Genomic DNA, 21,479 nt, shown 5'->3' with positions numbered 1-21,479 from the left:
ATAAATTATAATCCAGCCTCTGCAGCTTTAAGGCAGACAAAAACCCATTTCGTCCGTGATTGGTACTTGGACTGTGGAGGCTTGGCCCGCATCCGAAGCTGGGGAGGAAGAGCCCATCGTTGGGCAGGCTCCCTCTAGGATGGCCAACAACGTTCACATGAGTGGGCTGCTCAGCCGCCACGACGATGAAGCCACCAGGACCTCCACCTCCGAGGGCCTGGAGGAGGGCGAGGTGGAAGGGGAGACTCTCCTGATTGTGGAGTCCGAGGACCAGGCTTCCGTGGATTTATCGCACGACCAGAGCGGGGACTCCCTGAACAGCGACGAGGGTGAAGCGTCCTGGATGGAGGAGATGTCCTATTACTGTGAGAAGTGCCAGAAGTGGATCCCAGCAAGTAAGGCTGCCCGTTGTGTTCTTTTTATAATTCTTCATGGCCAAGTCAAGCAGTAGTGGCTTCATGTTCAACAGATCCAGTTATTTAGGTAACATCATGGAAATAAATATTGTGGATGTTTTACACTCCCGGTGTAGAGATTATTTCAAGTTTATCTCTATGCAAATTAATAAACGTTTGACTTTTATTAATTGATGTGCCAGGCCCAGAGTGATTGAAGCTTGCACATGCCTTTCATGCCTGCAGAAGACAAGCAGGGCTAACTTCCAAGAGTAGAGGAAGATGAGGAGATTAACTTTTTCATAGGTCTTTGTCACTTGTGGCACTCAAATTCTAAAGGTGTCTTTTGCAAAGTGTGCATTTTCAAAGGAAATACATCCACCACCTGAAAGATTGCAGTGTTTAGTGAAGGAAAAAGGATTGCATTCTTGGTGCAGTTGATCAGTTACTTTGTATCTCCACACATGTTTATTGCTATTAACTAATAGTAATGTAATAATGAGTTTATGAACTTTGTGTTCAGTTTCAAATTATTGATTCGCAGTAATCCGTAATTACAGTAATTCGTAGCCTGAATTCAGTTGGTGGAAGCTGGTGGGAAGGAATTGGTTTTATTAGATTAAATTCTGGAGAGTTTTGATTATTGGCTGACGTATGTGTCTGTGCATTTTCTTAACAAAAAGTGGGTGTTTGCAAGGTGTTTGTGCTGTCCTGTTTCGCAGCTTATTAGGCTGTTCCCTGTCCTGCTCCTGCTTTGGTGGGTGATGCTTGCTGGCAGGGGCTGTGTTAGACACTTCAGTCCAGGAGCTGTGTGTGCCCAAAGCTGGTGCTCTCTCTGAGGAAGTCAAACTGTCTTCTTTAATTAATAGAGAACATTAAAGTTCAGAAACGTGCCCACCCTTACAATTCTTGCAGCTTTTTAGGGGCTTGGGCCAATCGACCTGACCTCTGCTCACAAATAATGACCCTTGCTGTAAAGCTCTGGGGAGGAAAAGGACTTTGTGTGTTACTTTTTCCCCTCCCTGTTGATTTGTCACATCTGTGGAGTTTATGGCTGAATCTCAATCTTAATGTTTTCCCAATAATCTGAATTTAAATTGGCTTAGAAACTTGCCCAGCCTTCAGCAGCCAGCTCTGGGGGGTGTTAGGAGCAAGCCGCAGAATTTGGTGCCTCTCATCTGGCACTTGACAAAAATATATATGCTGTTAGCAGTGTAATAGACAACTTTACATTCTAAGTTCTGGATTATCTGATCTATTATTACATCCAAGAGCCAGATATTGCTAAACACCAGTTGGCTTTGGTTTTAGTGGGGTTTTTTTGTTTGGTTTGATTTTGTGGTTTTGTGGGGTTGTTTTTTTGTTTTTGGTTAGAAATAACGAGCTGTTTAGGTGGCACCTGTCTCGCAGATATGTCAGAGCTGCCCTTTTTGCCTTCTTAGAATTTGCCAAAATTTATAGTGTAAAAATCTCCTCTCAAGGCATGTTAGTAAATGTTTTGGTGTTAATGTAATGAAACCAGCACCAGACTATTAAATTACTATGCAGTAAAAGGAAATATTAGCTTGAAATGTATTAATAAAAAAATGAAGCAGTTAAATGTAGCATGAGCTCTCTTGTGCTGGAGCACTTGATTTAACACTCATCTTGTTTTATTTTACAAATATGTTCCTCTCTGCAGTTGCTGTGGAACAAATGCAAGGAGCAGAAAAGGCCAGTTACAAAGCAATGGTAGCCACATTTACATATGTACAGAGTAAATGAGCTGTCAAAGGGAGATACTGTGCTCTTTCCTAATAATTCAGTTCTAGGGTGTTCAGTTGTCTCATGTGAAAATGGCCAATGTGCTCAGGCAAATAATCACTTTTTTAATTAGAATTGCCATTTAGAAATTATCTTAATCTACCAAGTGTTGGGAGTTTTTCCTCCATGAGATGCAGTTGCAACTTGAATTCTGCAATTCAGTATGGAAGCAGGGTATCCATATTTTAAAAATAACACAGTAAAAGAGATTACATCCTTGTAGAGAAACATCTTTTGAGTGTGACTTTCCAGAGACGCTCTAGTCTTAACCTTGTTTCCCTGTCCTCAGATGTAATTTTCAATTGTTCATGTCTGTGTAAACTCCTGGTGAGTTTAGAAGCCTGATTCATATAATCATTTTTCCTCTGCTGTAGAAACATGGAATTAGAGCCTGTAACTTTGGGTGCTTGGGGGTTTACAGGTGATTCTGTCATTTTTGTTCAGACAAACCTGATCTTGGAAGAAATCCAAATTTCCTTTGCAGCACTTATTCCTATAAAAGGGCCAAAAGTTTGATTTTTTTAACCTTTTCATTTTAGGTCAACTGAGAGAACAGCTCAGCTACCTCAAAGGAGATAACTTTTTCAGATTTACTTGCTCTGATTGCTCAGAAGATGGGAAGGAGCAATTTGAACGTCTGAGATTAACATGGCAACAAGTAAGTGAAATGTTTGTGCCAGTAGAACAGCCGTGGGACTTTCTGAAATTGTTGGTTGTTGTGTATATGCTACCTGGAAAAGGAGGCTTGGGTATTGGTAACAAAGGAACATTTGAATGAAATTCAGAAATTAATTAGCTGAGGATTGCCTGCACATGAGAACTTCAGCATTTGGCAAGGAAATTGAAAGATAATCAGACAAACCACATTCCTTTTCTTCTTTTTTTTTTTTTTTTCCTTCCCCTTATGTTGCTTGTGAATTCATGGCTTCAAGCAGGTTTGGAAAAGCAAAATAAATGCAATTTGGCTTCTAGGTATGAACAGTTTTTTGTGTCTATAAAAATGTAAAACTAGTGAGGTGGCAACATAGAAACAAAACTTGCCAGCTCCCTGGGTACAAAACTCCAATCTGGCTGCTTGTGCACTAGCATCAGTCCTTGCTGGAGTTCACGGTTCCAATAATTTTCACACCTGAGCAATCAAAATAAAAATCTGTTTGGATCCTTTGGGCCCATAATAGTGTGTTGTCTCATAGAATATCACAGGATTAGCTAGAATGGAAAAGACCTTTGAGATCATCAAATCCAACCTGAGACCTAACACCACATGGTCAACCAGACCATGGCAGTGAGTGCAACATCCAGGCTTTCCTTAAACACCTCCAGGGATGGTGACTCCACCAGCTCCCTGGGCAGCCCATTCCCATGCCCAGTCACTCCCTTCTGTGAAGAAAGTCTTCCTCATGTCCAGCCTAAACCTACCCTGGTTCGGCTTAAGATGTGTCCTTTCATCCTGTCACTTGTTGCTTGGGGAAGAGGCTGAACCCCCACCTGGCTGCACCCTCCTGTCAGGCAGTTGTAGAGAGTGATAAGGTCTCCTCTGGGCCTCCTCCTCTCCAGTCTAAACACCCCTAGCTCCCTCAGCTGTTCCTCATAGGATTTACACTCCAGATCCTTCACCAGCCTTGTTGCCCTTCTTGGATGTGCCCTAGCACCTCAACATCCATCCTAAACTGAAGGGCCCAGGACTGGACATAAGGCTTGAGGTGCAGCCTCACGAGGGCCACATACAGGGGAAGAATCACTGTCCTGGTCCTGCTGGCCACTAGTCCTGATCCAAGCCAGGATGCTGTTGGCCTCCTTGGCCACCTGGGCACACTGCTGGCTGGTGTTCAGGCTGCCATCAGCCAGTACCCCCAGCTCCATTTCTGCCTGGCCTCTCTCCACCTGCTCCATCCCCAGCCCCTAGTGGTGCAGGGGGTTGACTCAGCACCTGCTCCTGTTAAAACTCCTATTGGATTTGGCCCATGGATCCAGCCTGTCCGGGCCCCTCTAGATGGTGTGGGAGGCTTTGCTGAAGTCCAGATAGACAAAATCCGCAGCTTTCCCTGGATCCACCAGGCAGGTCACCTGGTCATAAAAGGAGGTCAGGCAGGAGCTGCCCCTCCTGAATCCATGCTGTAGCACTCAAGATGATCTGTTCCATAACCTTGGCAGGCACTGAGGTCAGGCTGACAGGCCTGAAGCTCCCTGGATCCTCCTTCCAGCCCTTCTTATGGATGGCTGTCACACTGCCCAACCTTCAGCCATCAGGTACCCTCTGGTCAGCCAGCACTGGTGGTAAATGATGGAAAGCAGCTTGGTGAGCTCTTCTGCCAGCTCCCTTGGCACCCTAGAATGGATCCCATCTGGTCCCATAGACTTGTGAACATCTAAGAGGCTCAGCAGGTCACCAGCTGCTTCCTCCTGAATAACAGGATTATTATTCTGCTCCCTGTCCCTATCTACCAGCTCAGGAGGCCACTTGTCCTGAGGACAAGCTCTCACACTGTTGAAAATACCAGTCTTGTTGGTTTTTCCTTGATTCTTACTCATAGGCACTCAGCCTTATCGTCATATAAGCTAATTTGGAACACTGTAACTCCTGCACTGCTTTCTCATGGTGGCCAGTGCAGGAAAAAGGTTGGTGTAGGTAGGGGCTGTGATGGCAGACTGGCAGAGTTTCACCAGGTTCCAGACTGGGAAAGCAAAGGCTGCTGGCATTGCCCAGGTCTCTTCAGAGTGCCATGTGGAAGGGGCAGACAGAATGAAAATGGGTGAGGAAGAAAGCTGTGACCACCTCCCTGGGCTTCCAGCAGCCAGAGTTGCTGCTGCTGCTGGGTAAGTGGAATTGAGAGAAATGGTCAAACGAACTTACCTGAAGCAGGAAGAATGTGGACAGTGATTTCTGGATTTTTTTTTAGAGTTTGTGGCCTCAGATCCATATCTTTAGCCAGATGAAAAGAGAATTATTTTTGACATCCTGAGACACTGTCTCACATGACTTTAAAACCCATAAAATCCTAGTTATCAAACTGAGAGGGGTTGTGAGGTAAAAATAGGGTGAAGGAGACATTAAAACTGTCCATATTTCCTCATTTTGACATCTTTGACAATGCATCCCAGAAAGCCAAGGTCCACTGTGAGGAGACCCATCTCCCTGTGAAAAGCAATTTTCAGACTTCTCTGAGGATGAAATGCAAGTCATTATTAGAAGTAGTGCCAAACTGAGGCTGGGTGATTGTTGAATGATTGTCCCAGATTGGCTGACTTTAGTTTTGTTCTAATAAATTAATTGAAATTAATTAAGGAAATGTAATTAACCGTTGTTCACCTAGGATTTACTTGAAGGAGGTGAGATATTTTCCAGACCTGCCCTTGAGTTTGGGTATGTAACAGATCAGAGTGAGTTTGATTGTGAAGTGTGTGAAGGACCATTGTCACAGTGTTCCTGATGTATTGGATAGCAGGATTACTTGTGACCTTTTTTTTTATTTATTTGAAAGACTGTTTCCCTACCTCCACATCATATTCAGACTTCAGCTATACTGTAATTCATTTATACAACAGCTGCACAATTCTTGTGTCTCAGCACAAACCTGCATAACTAGGCAGCTTGTTATTCCCCTGGGATGGAGAAATCTCTGGAAGAATGTGCATTTAACAATAGAAAGACAAGAACAGGCAGCACAAAACCAGAAAGAAGATCGATTGCAGAAGTTGCCTATGAGATGTTGCAAAAATAAGATATTTATGAGAGAGCAAAGATCTCTGTGTGTGTGGCAGCTGTGGGGGTCTGTTCAGCAGAAAAAGCAGAAGGGATTCATTTGTGTCCAACACTTTCTGTTCCAGGTTGTCATGTTGGCAATGTACAACTTGTCTCTGGAAGGAACAGGCCGCCAGGGGTACTTCAGATGGAAAGAAGACATTTGTGCTTTTATTGAGAAACACTGGACTTTCTTACTAGGGAACAGGTAAAGACATGATACTTCCCTGAGGGTCTGGTTGGTGAGCCAAAGGGATTAAAGCCTGTCATGCAGATGGACAAAAATCCTGGTTAATTTGGTGGCATCTCTGTTGAGTGATAGAAAGGGAGGATTTAATATTGAGAATCTGAATGCAGGCACTTGAGAAAGAATCAGCATTTCTTACTTGGGAAAAACAAACCAAGGAATGTCACACAAAAGCAATACAAATGCATGTATAGTGGATTATTTCTTATCTTTCTTTAGGCAGCATATGGACCTGCAGAGAATTGAGTTTTTCTGAACAGTCACAATGGATGGGCTGATCCTGGTGTTGCAAATTTCAGGGACAAAAATGTTTCCAGCAAAATTCCTTGGCGTTAAAGTTTGCAAGGACCAGGTTCTTCAAGAAGAGCTCAGCCTCACCTTTTAGATTATTTCAGATCTTAATGAAATGGCTCTTACATAGTAGGTGTTAAACAACTGAAACATTTTTCACACTGTCAGGGTAGGAGCCCATCTGTTAGAGGGCAGCCTTCATTTCCCAGGTGAGCAGCACATTTCTTCCGAGCATGCTGAAGCTGTCAAACCCAAGCCTCACTGTTAATGTGTGTGCTGTGAGGGAGGAAAGAAACTGAGCAATCCTTGGAAGTTGTAGATTTTATTGACTTCACAGCTTCTTTTCTTCCCCAGGGATTTCTCTGTTGTAAGATCTGGCCTTTCTTCCTAAACAGATTTGGTATTTGGCTTTGCTTTCAGTGCTTGTTTGTGCCTCCTTGCTCTGTTCTCAGAAATGTTAGCATGTCCTCTCTGGAAGCCACAGGGACCCTGACAGGAGGGCAGCTGGTGGCCCATTGTCCCTCATTCAGGGAGCCAATGCTCCCGGGGTTTGCTGCTGCCTTTTGAGACTTGCCCTGGGAACTGGGCACTCCTTTCTCTGATTAAAATTCAGAGAGTGATTCCTGGCCTCAGATACAGCCTTCCCACTTGCCTGGACAAGCCACTGAAGGAACAGAGACAGCTGAATTGTGTGTGTAGTGTACAAACTGTGCAAAGATCTTCCTTGGTATATTGAAGTTTAGCATATCCAGATTTACTGTAACACTCCAGACTTTGAGCTGCAGCAGCAGGGTTTGATCCCCCACCTTTGAGGTTCAGTACCTCAAGGTGTGTAAGGGCAGCATCTAGGCAGCAGTGAGCATCAACTCAGCCAAGCCTTGGCAAGTACAGAAGTTTCTGTGTGTGGGGTTCTGCAAAGGCAAGAAGAAACCCTGAGATTCTGGGCAACTGAGGTTAAACTCTGTTCCATGAACCTGACTCTCCAGAGTCCAAGGGAGTACCTCAGTTATTGGCTACAGGGGCAATTCTTCAGTATTTCTTCTCACGTCTTCCCTAAGTGACATCTTAGTTGCCCTGTCACCAGTTTCTAAAGGGACGAAAAATGCTAAGATGCCTAGTAAGAGTGCACAGCCCAGCAGAGGGAAAGGTTTAAATGAAGGTCCCTGCCTCCAAGGGACCAAAAAAGTGCTTCAGGAGTAGTTCAGCGATTGTGTGTCAGTGCCTCTGGCAGAAACACTCTGTCCAGGATGGGAACACAGCTGGTGAGTGGGGACCTAACCCTTGTTTTCCTCTCTCCCACCACAGGAAAAAGACCTCAACATGGTGGAGCACAGTTGCTGGCTGCCTCTCTGTGGGGAGCCCCTTATTTTTCCGCTCAGGGGCACAGGAATTTGGAGAACCAGGATGGTGGAAGCTGGTTCATAACAAGCCCCCAACACTGAAACCTGAAGGAGAGAAGCTGTCAGCATCTGCACTGAAGGCAAAAGGTAACTGTCCCCAGTAGTCTGTCCTCACTGGGCCAGAGCTGGGGGACATGAGAAAAGTTCAGTTAAAAGCAGTTTGTGTGCATGGAGAGTTCCTTAGTTTTGTTCTGCTGTAATGGTTGACTGAAGAGAACTATGGTGTGTATGCTGTAGTGTGAGAAGTCTGTTATATTTTATTAACTTTTCCCATTGTGCTGACTTACAGGGTTTTGAGGCTTGTGCAGAGTAGTTTTGGTTGGGTTTTTTTAGCTGAAATCTACAATTTTCCCACTTTTCTTTACCCTGAGGAATGTCTTTTGTCACTAGATGCAAATTTTCCTCTGTGTGGAGGAACAAAATTTGGGCTTTAACGAGGCTTTAGTCATACACTGGCTTAATGCTACATGTCCCAGAGTGAATTTCTTGGTCACATTGAAAACCCCATCTTTTAAGCTCTGTAGTCAATGTGGTTTTGACTGCACGGTGAATCCAGTGATTGCAGGAGCTCAGAATAAGCGAGCATCCTCTTTAGCAGCTTCCAAGCCCCCGCTGGACCCCATCATTACCGTGGAAGGCCTTCGGAAGCGGGTGAGCCGCAATCCAGTGGAGTCAGCCATGGAGCTGAAGGAGAAGAGGTCTCGCACTCAGGAAGCCAAGGACATTCGGAGAGCCCAGAAGGAAGCAGCCGGGTTCCTGGACCGCAGCACTTCCTCCACTCCCGTCAAGTTCAGCAGCCGCTGCCGCCGGCCCGACATCGTCCTGGAGAAAGGAGAGGTCATTGACTTCTCCTCCCTGAGCTCGTCCGACCGCACGCCTCTGACCAGCCCCTCTCCGTCCCCGTCCCTGGACTTCTCTGCTCCCGGCACTCCTGCCTCGCACTCGGCCACTCCCAGCCTGCTCTCGGAAGCCGATCTCATCCCGGACATCATGCCACCACAGGCGCTCTTCCATGGTATGGGTCACCATGGCTTTCCTTTAGTGATGAACTGTGTGCAGTTTTCTAGGAATGTATTTTAAAAAAGCTCCCGATGAGCTGCAGGATCCTTTTAGGATAAGATGAAAAGTAACTGGCAATATTCTGTTGTCTTAGTTGAGTGTGAGAATTGACTGGTTTTCCATAGTTATATCACCAGCTTCTAAGGCCAGAAGAAACCCCTGTTTTTGTTTTCGGAGAGATCCTGAATAAACAGTGGGTAGACTTCATGCAGCAACTGCTGCACCACTCAGCATAAGCATGTCAGTGCAACACAGTGACACTGTTATGTAGCAAGTCTAGTTTTGTCTCAAATGTTTTTCATGGGAGAAATTTTATACCCATGGTAATACCCCAGTATTTTATAAGTTTGACTGTGCCGATTAGCAGATGCTAAATTTCAGTGAGATTGCAAAGCAGCAATGCAGTCTGAATTCTCTTAGATCCTTAAGGAGCCAGTCCTCTGGGTGACAGGAAGAATAGTGAGAGTGTGCTAGCTGAAGATACAGCTCACCACCTTGACTTTTTGATTTCCCAGTCTTTGGGAATTTTCAGCAGCTTAACATTCCTCAAAGAACATAGGCTTGCAGCTCAGGAGGGACACTGTTTCCAGATGCCAAATTACAAGACACTTTAGGAGCAGGATTGATTCTGTGTCCTGAAATTGGATTCTTTTCAGCATCTCCCATCCAAAATCAGGAGATCTGGCAGTACATAGAAAATTAAATGTGTTGGGTAAACCCGCAATATTGTTCCTTAGCAGGAAAATGCTGTGACAACCATTTTTGAAATGGGACTTTGAGGTTTAAATTATTTTTTCTTTCCTCTGGACTATTTTGATCTGTTTCACAGATGATGAGGAGATGGAAGGAGATGGAGTCATAGACCCAGGAATAGAGTATGTGCCCCCTCCCAGTGGGACAGGTGGTGCTGGCACCATCATAGCAAGCAGGAAAAAAGTGAAGACAGCTGAGCAGATCAAGCAAGAGGTGGAGAGTGAAGAAGAAAAAACAGAACGGATGGAAGGTGACAGTGAAGATCCTGAAGAGTTAAACACACCCTTGCAGGTGAGAGGACGAGACAAGGGGAAGTCACAGCTGGAGAAAGATGCTAAACCCAGAGCTCCCAAGCACACCTCAGTTAGCATCTATGAAGAAAAGCTGCTGCTGAAGAGACTGGAAGCCTGTCCCAATGCTTTGAGCATGACCCCAGAGGCCCGGAGGCTGAGGCGCAAGCTACTGGTCAGGCAGGCCAAGAGGGAGAGAGGACTCCCACTCTTTGACTTGGACCAGGTTGTGAATGCTGCATTGCTCCTGGTTGATGGGATTTATGGAGCTAAAGAAGGTGGTGTCTCCAGGTCTCCAGTAGGGCAAGCAACATACAGAACTACTAGCCAGGACTTCAGGATCTTGGACAGATACCAGGTGGGTGTTCCCAAATCTAAGTTTGCTTTTGGCACTGGTTGTTTTAAAGCTTTTGCTGCAGCCAGCAGTGTCACATTGAGGTTATCTGACTCCTGAAGTGAAAAGGATCATGTGAACAAGACTCATTTTGGCTTGGGGCTGTGTCCCCGCCAATGCTCTCCTAAGTCCCTTTCTTCTTGTGACATGCTGGTTCAGCACTGCTATCCATCAGTGTCAGCACCACAAATGTTGCTGTATTTGTACTCCAGCCCTGCCCAAATGCTGGTGGTAGAGGCCTGGAAGTACCCAGACAGGTGGGTGCTCTTTCATGTGTGTAGGAGGGAGATGACTTGCAGCACTTTTAGGCTTGGGCATCAAATTTGGGAGTGCCCAGCAGAGTCCAGAGGTGGTACCACTGTGGTCCAATCCACCCTGTCACACTGAGAGGCCCTTACTCTCCCTCCATTCAATTCCCTTTTTAAATCACTGACTGACCTTCCTGCAATTGTGCATTTTTTTTGTGCATGCAGACAGTGCTGCCCACCACGAAGGGATACCGCCAGCAGACAACCAAGTTTCTGTACCGCCTGGTAGGCTCGGAAGACCTGCTGACAGACCACAGTATTGTCAGCCCTTACACCTCCCGTGTCCTTAAACCTTACATCAGGTACAGAGGGTCTGAGCTTGCTCTTGGCTTGTGCACCGCCAGCCCACGGAGAGGACACCTTTCTTGGGCAGTGCTCCTCACTTCTCCTCAAAGTACAACCCAGTGCACCATGGTAACCCTGAAGGGATAGCGTTTGATTTAGCTGAGTAGTGAAACGGATTGCATTGGGAAGGGGAATCTCCAAGAGGGGGCAAGGGCAGACAGGGCATTGCTGCAGCCATTCAGTGCAAGTTGCAGCTGCTCTTGGGTCAGAACCGTGATTTCCTTGTTCATGCTGTGGGTCTGGAAAGTGTCCTGACCTCTGGCACAGGGGTGTTTTTGCTGAACTGGAGGCTGCTTCCCCATGTGAATGGAAGACTGTTCTTTATTTTTCTAAAGTTGAGCATGTCAGAAGATATTTCATGGGCAGTACCCATTTAGCTGCAGTGGCAGTTCTTGTTGCTCACTTGCTTTTTGTGTTTCCTTTTCACGTTCCTGGCAGACGTGATTATGAGACAAAGCCTCCAAAACTCAGGCTGCTGGCAGAAATCCGGGCGAATCCACACAAGAATGATATCAACTGGAAAGCTGAGCCAGAAGCACCCATTGATTACTGCTATGTTCGCCCTAATCACATCCCCACTATAAACTCCATGTGCCACGAATTCTTCTGGCCTGGTAAGATTCTTCCAGTGCTTGGGTTTCCAAGAAAGAAGTGGTATTGTTCAGAAAAAAAATGTTCTTGGGCAAAATTTTGCTTCAGTCTGGCTGGTTCTTAGAAATCCATTATCTGATGTTACAGGAATGTATTTGAGGTGGAGGCTGGGTTTGGTGTCTTTGTCTCTTGAGATCGCATAAAACTGGGCAATTAGGCCCTAATTAGCACAGCACTTACAAAAACAGTTTTATACCAGAGATTACTGTTCATTACCTTTCTGAGAAGGTTTCTTCCTAGCAGCCATGAGCTGGATATGTCAGAATGAAAGTTGGGAAGTCGTATGAGGCATGGCTGAGGTCACTGAGTCTGTTCAACCTGGAGAGGAGGAGACTGAGGGGAGACCTCACCATGGACTGCAGCTTCCTCGGGAGGGGAAGCAGAGGGGCAGGCACCGATCTGTTCTCTGTGATGACAGGACTCAATACACAGCTCTGAAGCTGTGCTAGGGGAGGTTTAGGTTGGGCATTAGAAAAAGATTCTTCACCCAGAGGGTGATGGGCACTGGAACAGGCTTCTCAGGGCAGTGGTCACAGCTCCAAGCCTGCCCCAGAGAAGTTTGGAAAACGCTCTCAGGCACATGGTGTGATTGTTGCAGTTGTCCTGTGCAGGGCCAGGAGTTGGACTCCATGATCCTTGAGGGTCCCTTCCAACTCAGCTTATTCTGTGATTCAGTGAATTGCTTTTACAACTGTGGGCTTTGCTGTGTTTTTTTTTTCTTCAAGCCTCAGTATTTACAAGGTGTGGGAAAGATTAGATTAGTATTTTTCTGTGTCATTTCTGGAACTGCAGGTTCTTTGGGGACAATGCCTGCCCTTTCAGGAGGTGGTTACAGGGCTGCAGTGTTTAGTTCTTCTGAGATAATAACAGGGATGTTCATCTGCTGCATGCATCAGCTTCTGATCAGCAAACAACGCAGCAGACTAATTTAGAGAAGGCCAGTACAAACAGTACACACCTTTATCCCAGGTAATTGTTTGCTTTTTGTTTGGATTTGCTGATGGTGATTCAGTAGGGCTGTAGTTCAGCAGTGCCCATATCTTGCAGTCAGGATGAGAGCTCTTTTTGCTACTCATTATGCAAATTGCACAGTGTGGGGGGAAATAACCTGGCACGCCTTTCCTTTCAAGCTATTTGAGAGTTTGTGAGAGACACTTGCAATCCCAGCAGAGGCTGAAAACCGCTTTGTCATAGTCTCTCCTCTCCTGATAATGCATTTGAAGTTCTGGCCAAGTTGGGTTGCACCTTCATTAAGTTCTTCAGGACTCACCCTGTTTTATTTAACATAGGGAGCATGGGTGTGTTCCACACAACTCTGAACTGTTCTTTATTAAATCAGAAAGCTGACACCCCTGTCAGTCTCCAAACAGGAATGCCAGTATTTTCCATGGTGAAAAAATCCTGATGCTGGGATACGATTGTTGCACCTTGGTTCTGTTTATCAGGAGAGGGAAGTGAAGAACTGATGGAGGATGTAAAGCCTGGCTGCATAGGGTTTAGCTGGTACAGCTTGGGGGTGGGAGGCAGGGATATGCAACTGGGTGAGCATCATTAAAGCAGTGCTTAGTTCTTGTATCCTTTCAAATCCTTCCTTGCAGACCTGTTCTTGCCTCTCCCAAGGCAGAACTAGGTTTGCAGGTAGATTTTCACAGTGCCTTGGTGCCCTAACGGGGCAGGGAGTGTCTCCAGTGGTAAGCCATCCTGAGCTAAGCATCTTCCTACAGGAAAAACTGCACCACTGCAGAGACACCAGCGCCTGGGGCAATGAGTGCTCTGTCCAGACACGCTGCAGCCTTGGCTTAATTAACATAGCTGCCTATTGCCAATCGATCCCTCCCACGTCTTGCTCCACCCAGCTTACTCTACAGCAAGAAAATAACTCATCCACTTGGTGCCTGGTGCCTTGTGAAGCCTTGCATCTCAAGAGTGATTACTGGAAAACATAGTCTGCTATTTTGTTACCTTTTGTTCCAAATACATTGCAATTGCCAACCTGAGGCTGAAGCAGACTGAAGCAGACGTTTCTGGCACATCTCTGTGTCTTGCATCTAATTTAGGGTTTGTCCACACAAATTACCAAGCAGTCAGTCTTCTGTGCCTGGAGCTGCACTGCTTGGTGCTGACAGGCTGTGTGGATGCTCTAGGACTGCAGCAGCAGGGTGATTGGGCAAGGTAACAAGCTCATGGTCTCTTCCTTTTGTCCAGCCTCTGACTCACAGAAGCACCACTGCCTGAGAGGCTACTTCATCTCCCAGATTAGAGAATTTGCATGCTAAAAGCAAGTGTTGGAAGCTGTGGTCAGGCTCTCAGTGCAGCTCCAAATCAGCTGTGTATGTACAAGAGGCAGCAGTAAGAACTCCAGGCAAGGTGGAGGAAAAAGACAGGAACCATAGCAGGCAATGCTACCAAAGCTAAAGCCCAGTTTCATGCGTGCTGCTTCTGAAGAGAGTTAAGTTTCAGTTTCATCCTTGAGTCATTTGAAAGGAAATCAGCTTTCCCTGAAATCCACTCAAGCTTCCCTGCTAAGCAGATCTTGTTTTGTTGTATCATCTTTTCCCTTGCAGACTTACCTGGCAGGGGAGGCACCAGGATCAGGCAGCTGGTTTTCCCAAGGCAGGGTTCATCCCCTGCACTCTGGGTGTCCTGACCCCTGGGATTTCCCAAAATGCAGGCTGCATAATTTGTAGTAACAGAGGACTACTGTAGCAGGGGCCTTGGACTATTCTATGATGCTGTGATCTCTTGCTATCGCAAATTTGAAATAAAGGTAAAAAGAAAGGATTGAGTATTTTTAAAGAGCCTGAAACCCTTGGAATCGAACAACACTTTTCTTTTGGTTTGCAGTCCTTCCAACTGCTGTTTCTCTCTTTTTCCCTAGGAATCGATTTGTCAGAGTGCCTGCAGTATCCAGACTTCAGTGTTGTTGTCCTTTACAAGAAAGTTATCATTGCCTTTGGCTTTATGGTGCCAGATGTGAAGTACAATGAAGCTTACATCTCTTTTCTGTTGGTGCACCCTGAGTGGAGAAGAGCTGGGATTGCAACCTTCATGATTTACCATCTTATCCAGGTAATAAAATGAAATCATCCTGTGAATCTGCCAGAGAACCAGCTTTCACTTCTTCCTTGTGTGCACACCTGCAGATATTAGAGAGTAAGAATCTTTTTTGTGGATGTTTATGGGAGGAAATAGCTCCTGCTTTGGAAGTTAAAATGTGTTTAGGAAAACAACCATCCTGGTCACGTCCTCAGAATTAGAGGACATGCACACTTTAGCTGTCTTGGGGTTAACTCTGTTCTTCAGTGGTCAGTAGTTTATGTGCAAGGGATACTATAAGTGGGGGGTTTAAGGAGAAAATGAAGTACGAGTGAGCAGGGTCAGTTAGAATTATTGCAGCTTTCTTGACTATACCTGGAGGTTTATTCCATGCATTAAATCACTTACTGATCTCAGTCACTCACTTTCACTTTTATACTCTGGTTCAAATACAGCTGAGTTAATGATGAAGTGTTTGCGACCTCATTTGTTTAAACTGGCTTGTACTGGGCCTTGTTCCACAGCAGTACTTGAGAAAATTCATCTCAGCTATCTAAACAGGCGATATTAAAGGAGTTAAACTTCATTAAATCTCTAAATGAATACTGTTATTCAAATGGCCTTAATTCCACTGACTTTCTTGAATTAAATTGCAGTGAAGGCAGCTTAATTGTGACTAAGGATGCAGATACATGTCTTTTACAGAGCCCAACTCCACAGATTTACCACTCCCTGAACTCTCTTGGCAGACCTACCAATGGGAAACGTTGTATTCAAGATGAGCTTCACTAACAAAAACTCACTATTGAAACTGTTTTATCCTCCTCCTTATTTGGCTAAAGCAAGGTAGGGAGTGCTGGAAGAGCCTTGGGGAAAGTGATCCCTGCTTTGGAAGAGCACTTTGTGCTCCTGGGCTGCCCGAGGGTGACTTTGCTACCTGCACAGCTCTGCAGTGCTGACACAGGCCTCTATCAATATCCTGTAAACTCACCCCTTGCTTCTCCCAGGCAGCTCTGTGTCAGGTGTTGAAGGAAATTGCTCTCAGCTCAGTGTGTTGATGTGAGATGTCAGCACCCAGTGGGAACAGGCGCCAAGGTTTGCAGGGATCCAGCAGGTGGACTCTCAGAGACTTCCCTCTCCAGCAGAGCTGGGGTGCTGCAGTCAGCCACAGAAAATCCTCACACCTTTTTGTAGGATGTATCACATCAATTAACCTAATCCTGCTTGCATGGAATTCCCTGTTGAGAAAAGCCAAGCGGATTTGAGAGATTTGAGTCTGATTAGGCACGCTAGCAATGAGAGATCAGCACTGTATGTTTGGCACACATGAGGTTTGTTTTGCCATTGCTGGTTTTCTGACTGTGGTAGGAGGGGTCTAGTCCTGTGGGATAATGGTGGTTGTGACCTTCTGTTTCTCAGTCTCCAGGTTGTAGGTGCTGCTTTGCAGCCTGCTTGGGGTTTCTTCTCTGGAGCTTGAGACACTTTGATGCTCTGCTTGGATGCAGAGTAGATTGCTGACTTTGGGATCAGTGTGCTGAGTTTGGGGCTGAATTCTTGAGAGAAGTATAACTTAACAGGAAGAAGGTTTGATGCAAATAGAGGTAGCTGGTTTTGCTGTCAAAATTTATCCTCTCATGCATCTATCCCAGAGGAATAAACTGCATTTTCTGAATGATCTCATTCAAATTTTCTTCTCCCCAAAACAGCTTCCAATTACTTCTTTTTTTCCTTCCCTCCTTAAATTCCCGAGAGTTTTCCTTTTGAATGTATTATCTTGGAGATTTCCTAGAGGGTATTACTGTTCCCACTTTAGAGTTACGATAAACGCAATATACATGGAATGTTATTAAATCACTCGATGAAAGCAGAAAATAAATTATTTCAGCATCTTAATCAGAGTGTTGCTGGTTGGAATAGTTTAGGATTTCAAGGTAACTTCAGCCATGCTATTATTTCCTGCCTTCTCAGGAGGCAAGTGGTGTGCCCTGAAGGATGGGAGAGGAGCTGGGTGGGATAGGCAGGAATTCCAGCGTGACAGCACAGAGGTGCTCAGGCAGTCCCAGAGAGCTCAGCTCTGTTTGCTGACAGGGAGGAGTGCAGAGCCTGATCCTCTGGCATGTTTTGTCTTTTCTTCAGGCCATTGTATTTGAGATTAGGGCTGTACACCAAGATTATTTCTAATTAACAATTACTCTAGTAATTTACAATGAGCAGATGACAAATTATAATCCCAAACCTTTCATTGTCAGAGAATCCACGTTTCCCAGAAACAAAGGCTTGGAGGAGCAGCAGCAGCGCTCCCTTGGCTGTTGCTATGTGTGGTAACTCTGGTGACTTTTCTCACATTTCCTCAGTACCTTGGTTCCCTGAGCTGATGAATCTCCTCACCTCCGCATTCCCCCAGAGGCTGTCTTGTTCTCTTGCAGTGATTTCTCCTTTTTTCCCTCTCCCCCTCCTTTGGCAGACCTGCATGGGCAAGGACGTCACCCTTCACGTCTCTGCAAGCAACCCTGCTATGCTGCTCTACCAGAAGTTTGGATTTAAGACCGAGGAGTACATTTTGGATTTTTATGACAAGTATTACCCCTTGGACAGCAAGGAGTGCAAGCACGCCTTCTTCCTCAGGCTGCGGCGCTGAGCTGCGGGAGGGGTCTGGGGAAAAGCCCAGTCCATCCAAAAAACCCCCCCAGCTTTTGGTGGAGGATGTTGGCTGCCACAGGAGAGCTGGAACACGCTGGTGTGTTTATCCTTAGGACTTTGGATGTCAGCAGTGAGATGTTGTGTGGAAAGAGGATTGATTCCTGTGCTCCAAGGGGAGAGGCCTGGAAATGCCAACTAGGATACACTGAAACCACTGGAAAATTGAAATTCCTTATGGGGAATTTTTTTGCCCCTGTTACTTTAGAGAGCCTCATTAGCAAACAAAAATACCAAACAAAAAAGTGTTTTTCACTTCAGAGGGGCTAAACCAGAGGTTTTTTGTCTCTGTTTTTGTTTATGAGCAAAAATGAACACCTAAACTTAAACCATTCAGTGTTTTTGCAGTTTGATTACTTTGTTAGGAACTGTCTTGAGTCTGTGAAGAGAAATAAGATATTGGTGCCTGTAGCTGGATGTTAACTTTAGAAAAGTTCTGCACATGCCAGCCAGAACCATAGTCCTGGAACCATGTTTCAGGACTGCTGAAGAGTGTGTTCATTCCTGTTATCCCAAGCACAGGGCTCAGAGGAGACACCTTTGTTTTGCTCCTTCCCTGCTGCCTTCCCTTCCCCTCCTTGCCCCGTGCTCAGTGTGAAGGTCTCGTGGCGCACAGTGTTTTGTGTTCAGGAACGGTGTCAGGTGGGTTTGTGTGTAGGCAAGGTAGGACACCACAGCTGCCAAGTCAACTCTTTGGAATCTTTCCACTTCCCTGCTGGTTGTTGGTCTGCAGATCACTGGGCACGCCTCTAGCCACAGAGCAGCCTCACAGGCTCCAGCACCCACCTCCTCCTGCTACAGGCGCTCTGGCTGGAAGAAACCCAGGGCAAAAGTCAGCGGGGATGTTTGAAATGCAGGCTCTGGTTTGTAGAAGCATTCTGCTTGCAGCCTGGAGGGAGGAGAGGGCAGAGGTGGCCCAGATCTAGTTCTTGGAAGCACCTAGGCTCACCTAGCAAAGAATAAAGAGAAATGCCTAAGAATTAAAAAATAGAATCCTGAACACTTTCTCTGGTAGTGGCTCTTGTCCTTTTCCACAATGTAGCAGCTTCTCTTTCTGCCTGCCTTTCAGTGCAGATGAACAGAAAACTGCACTGACCAAAGGTCAGGCTGTGTGTTTTAACTACGGATCACATCCATTGGGATGGTCCTTTTACATCAAGCCCACAGAGAGCTACACACTAAATGTGACTTTTGTCCTTAATCTACTGTGTGTACCTGTTGGCTACCTGACTAAAGCAAGAGTTGTTTTAGTAACTACTTAGTGAAGTCTTCATTTTGGTAACAGAGGAGAAAGGGACAGAAAGTATGTTTTTGTGTAGCCAGTGTCCATCATCACCAACACAAAACCAACCAATGGTAATGGAAAGGAAAACCAGGCCAGCCAAGGGTTGTGTGCCTGAATATCCATGCACATTTCTGCCTGTTTAATGACTGTGAAAATTTTCAATGTTTTAATGTTATAAGTTAGCTGGACTTCAAAAGAAAATAAATATATGTCTTTATGAGTGGAATTAAAGCCCTTCTGTTGGAGTAATTGTTAATACTGTTTGTTAAGGTGTCTTTCCATCATCTTACTTCATTAGAATCTAGCAAACTCCAGTATGGCCCGAAGAGGATGTGTGTGGGCAGCTGACCAAAGCAAGAAATGCATTTCCCTATGGGCACCCCCAGAGAAGGTGCACACAGGCGGGCCTTAGCAAGCTCCTCCTTTCCAGACAGAATTAGGAAATAGAAAGTAGTGTGAAGAGGATGACCAGTTTTGCATTGTGTTCTCTAAGGTGACCGTGAAGATTTTGGGGACCATGTTGCTCTGTGGCTTTGCCAAGTGACGCTGTTACAGCCCTATGTCACCTGCTGAGCTGCAGCCAGCTTGTTTTATCCAGGTCCCTCGTTTAACCCCAGATCCTCAAAGGCAGTGAAGTGATCCTCGGGGCGGGAGCCATGGCTTTGCAAGGGGTGAGGTTCTTGTAAAGTAGCGAAGGAAGCGGACCAAGGGCGTTCCCGGCGCTGTGCTTCCCTCTCGTGCCTCGGGAGCCCGGCCGCTCGGTCACCGCGCTGTGCTGCGCGGCGCGGCCCCTGCGCGCTTCCCGCCGCTGGGCAGCGACCGCAGCGCCGGCGGGAGGAGCCGAGCACGGCGGAACAGAGCGCGGCCCTCCCGGAGGGCAGCAGAGCCCAGGCGCTCGCCGAGCTCCGGCGGGAGGAGCCGAGCACGGCGGAACAGAGCGCGGCCCTCCCGGCGGGCAGCAGAGCCCAGGCGCTCGCCGAGCTCCGGCTCGTTGCGCGGAGAAAAGCTCCTTCCGGCCGCGCGCGGGCGCCGGCTCCGTGAGGCGCGGGCCCGCCCCGCTCCCGCCCCGCTCCCGCCCTGCCCCGCGCGCGGCCGTTTGAACGGAGCCATGGCGGGCCGGGAGGGGCTGCCCGAGGTCTGGCAGCTCTACTTCGCCTCTGTCCGCGCCGCCACCTTCCACAACTGGCCCTTCACCGAGGGCTGCGCCTGCACACCCGAGCGGGTGAGTGCGGGGCCGGGGCGCGGGGCCGGGCGGGCGCGGGGCCGGGCGGGCGCGGGGCCGGGCGCTGACCGCCTCCCCTGTGCCCGCAGATGGCGGCGGCGGGCTTCGTGCACTGCCCCAGCGAGAACAGCCCCGACGTGGCGCAGTGCTTCTACTGCCTCAAGGAGCTGGAGGGCTGGGAGCCCGACGACGACCCCCTGTGAGTACCGGGGATCCCTCGGCCCCCGCCCCGGCCCGGGAACCGCTGCCGGCAACCGAGGGGCTCGGCAGGGGAGAGCGGCTGCGTGCGGCTCGCTGCGAGCTGCTGCCTTCTTTTAATCTTTTCGCTTCTTTTCAGGGAGGAACACAAAAAGCACACTGGGGGCTGTGGTTTTCTTTCTCTTCAGAAAGAACTGACTAACCTGACAGTGCAGGAGTTCCTGAAGCTGGAAAAAATGCGAACGAAAAAGGCACTCGTACGTACACGGCGTGTTGTCTTTGAATTGTCCAGCTGGTCTCGCTGCTTACCGCGAGGCTGCGTGCAGAGTGCTTTGTTGCATCCCGGCTCGGGCAGGTTCAGCCGCTGTGCCCTTGCCTGGCTCTCAGCCATGCTTTATGCGGGATGTATCCTGCCTTCTCCTCGAAGCCGAATGATATTCCACTTAGTGGTAGACGGTAACAGCATGTCATTTTTACTTTTTGCAGAAAAGACAGGTTTCTCAGAAGATGACCAAGGTTGAAGAAAAAGCCAAGATCCAGCGCTGTAGTATAAAGAATCTGGCCTAAACTGCTGCAGCTTTGTAGTTGCCAGTGACATCTGTCCTGTCCACATGGTGTGGCACTGCCCCTGTGACTGAATGGCCGTGTTCCCTGAAGCTGCTTCCAGACGGGCTGTCCCTGAGAAGCAGATGGAATTCTGCTTCACTCCTCCAAGTCTGTCTGGGAAGTACCTGGGGATTGATGCATTGCATACAAAATCTTTTACTGCAGGGATTCTCCTAATTTTCCTGCTGGCTTTTAAATGATTATTATTACTGGCTTTTAAATGATTATTATTATTATTACTTGTGGCTTATGGGTTTACTTGTTTTCTTTTTTTTTTTTTTTTGGTAAATCCACCTGTTTAGAGATATTGCTGTCTCATAGATATATTGGTAGCTCTGGTGCTAAAACTTGTGTTTCTGATAGGAGTTGACATGTGTTTTCATGTTTGTACTGAATATACCAATGCTTTTAGATACTCTGGGACATAGAAAGGGGAAGGAGTTTTAAAAATACTTCAGGTACTTGGGATTGTGGCTAATAACATTGGGTTATGCCACACCTTAGTGTGCCTGGTATTCTTGCAAACTTCTGTTTGTAGTTGGCTGCTGCCTTGTGTTGATGCATTTATAAATAAAAGTTGAATGGAGAAGAACAAAGTTTTACTTCATTTTCTGGAGGACAAGACTCTGACCTTTACTGCAATGGGCTGCACTGAGTGCAGTTTTAACATGAAAAAGGAAACTAAGCTCATCAGTTACAGCTTGCAGTACTGTTGCTCAAGTGTCAAACTCTTGTAAGCAGTGTTCATGAGGCATTA

General features: G+C 46.8%; 2 protein-coding genes and 1 non-coding gene across 5 annotated transcripts; all 3 read left to right on the top strand.

Moving 5' to 3' along the window:
* Positions 1–138: 138 nt before the first annotated feature.
* On the top strand, positions 139–18,945 carry KAT14 (lysine acetyltransferase 14). 3 transcript variants are annotated; one of them, XM_021540248.2, is made up of 10 exons: positions 139–395; positions 2,738–2,856; positions 6,027–6,148; positions 7,784–7,965; positions 8,477–8,893; positions 9,767–10,338; positions 10,848–10,984; positions 11,466–11,641; positions 14,557–14,747; positions 17,179–18,945. In XM_021540248.2, exons 1-10 carry the CDS (start codon positions 140–142, stop codon positions 17,350–17,352), a joined length of 2,346 nt encoding a protein of 781 aa, XP_021395923.2. In that variant the 5' UTR covers position 139; the 3' UTR covers positions 17,353–18,945. The 3 variants fall into 3 exon arrangements, with proteins under 3 accessions (XP_021395923.2, XP_021395922.2, XP_021395924.2); XM_021540247.2 differs by having other exon boundaries at positions 8,474–8,893; XM_021540249.2 differs by lacking the exons at positions 14,557–14,747; positions 17,179–18,945 and having other exon boundaries at positions 8,474–8,893; positions 10,848–11,096; positions 11,466–11,577.
* On the top strand, positions 14,241–14,396 carry LOC116183528 (U1 spliceosomal RNA). Its single transcript, XR_004148160.1, has one exon. It is a non-coding gene; the product is annotated as a U1 spliceosomal RNA (small nuclear RNA).
* Positions 18,946–19,812: 867 nt separating the features above from the next.
* Positions 19,813–21,308, top strand: BIRC5 (baculoviral IAP repeat containing 5). The gene is made up of 4 exons (XM_021540246.3): positions 19,813–19,918; positions 20,008–20,117; positions 20,256–20,373; positions 20,603–21,308. The coding sequence occupies exons 2-4, from the start codon at positions 20,008–20,010 to the stop codon at positions 20,681–20,683; spliced, it is 309 nt and encodes a 102-aa protein (XP_021395921.2). The 5' UTR covers positions 19,813–19,918; the 3' UTR covers positions 20,684–21,308.
* The last annotated feature ends 171 nt before the right edge of the window (positions 21,309–21,479 follow it).

This window comes from Lonchura striata, chromosome 3, assembly GCF_046129695.1.
Source record: "Lonchura striata isolate bLonStr1 chromosome 3, bLonStr1.mat, whole genome shotgun sequence".
NCBI classification, from domain to species: domain Eukaryota; kingdom Metazoa; phylum Chordata; class Aves; order Passeriformes; family Estrildidae; genus Lonchura; species Lonchura striata.
Note: the sequence above shows the minus strand (reverse complement) of the source record. Positions and strands in the feature narration are given on the sequence as shown.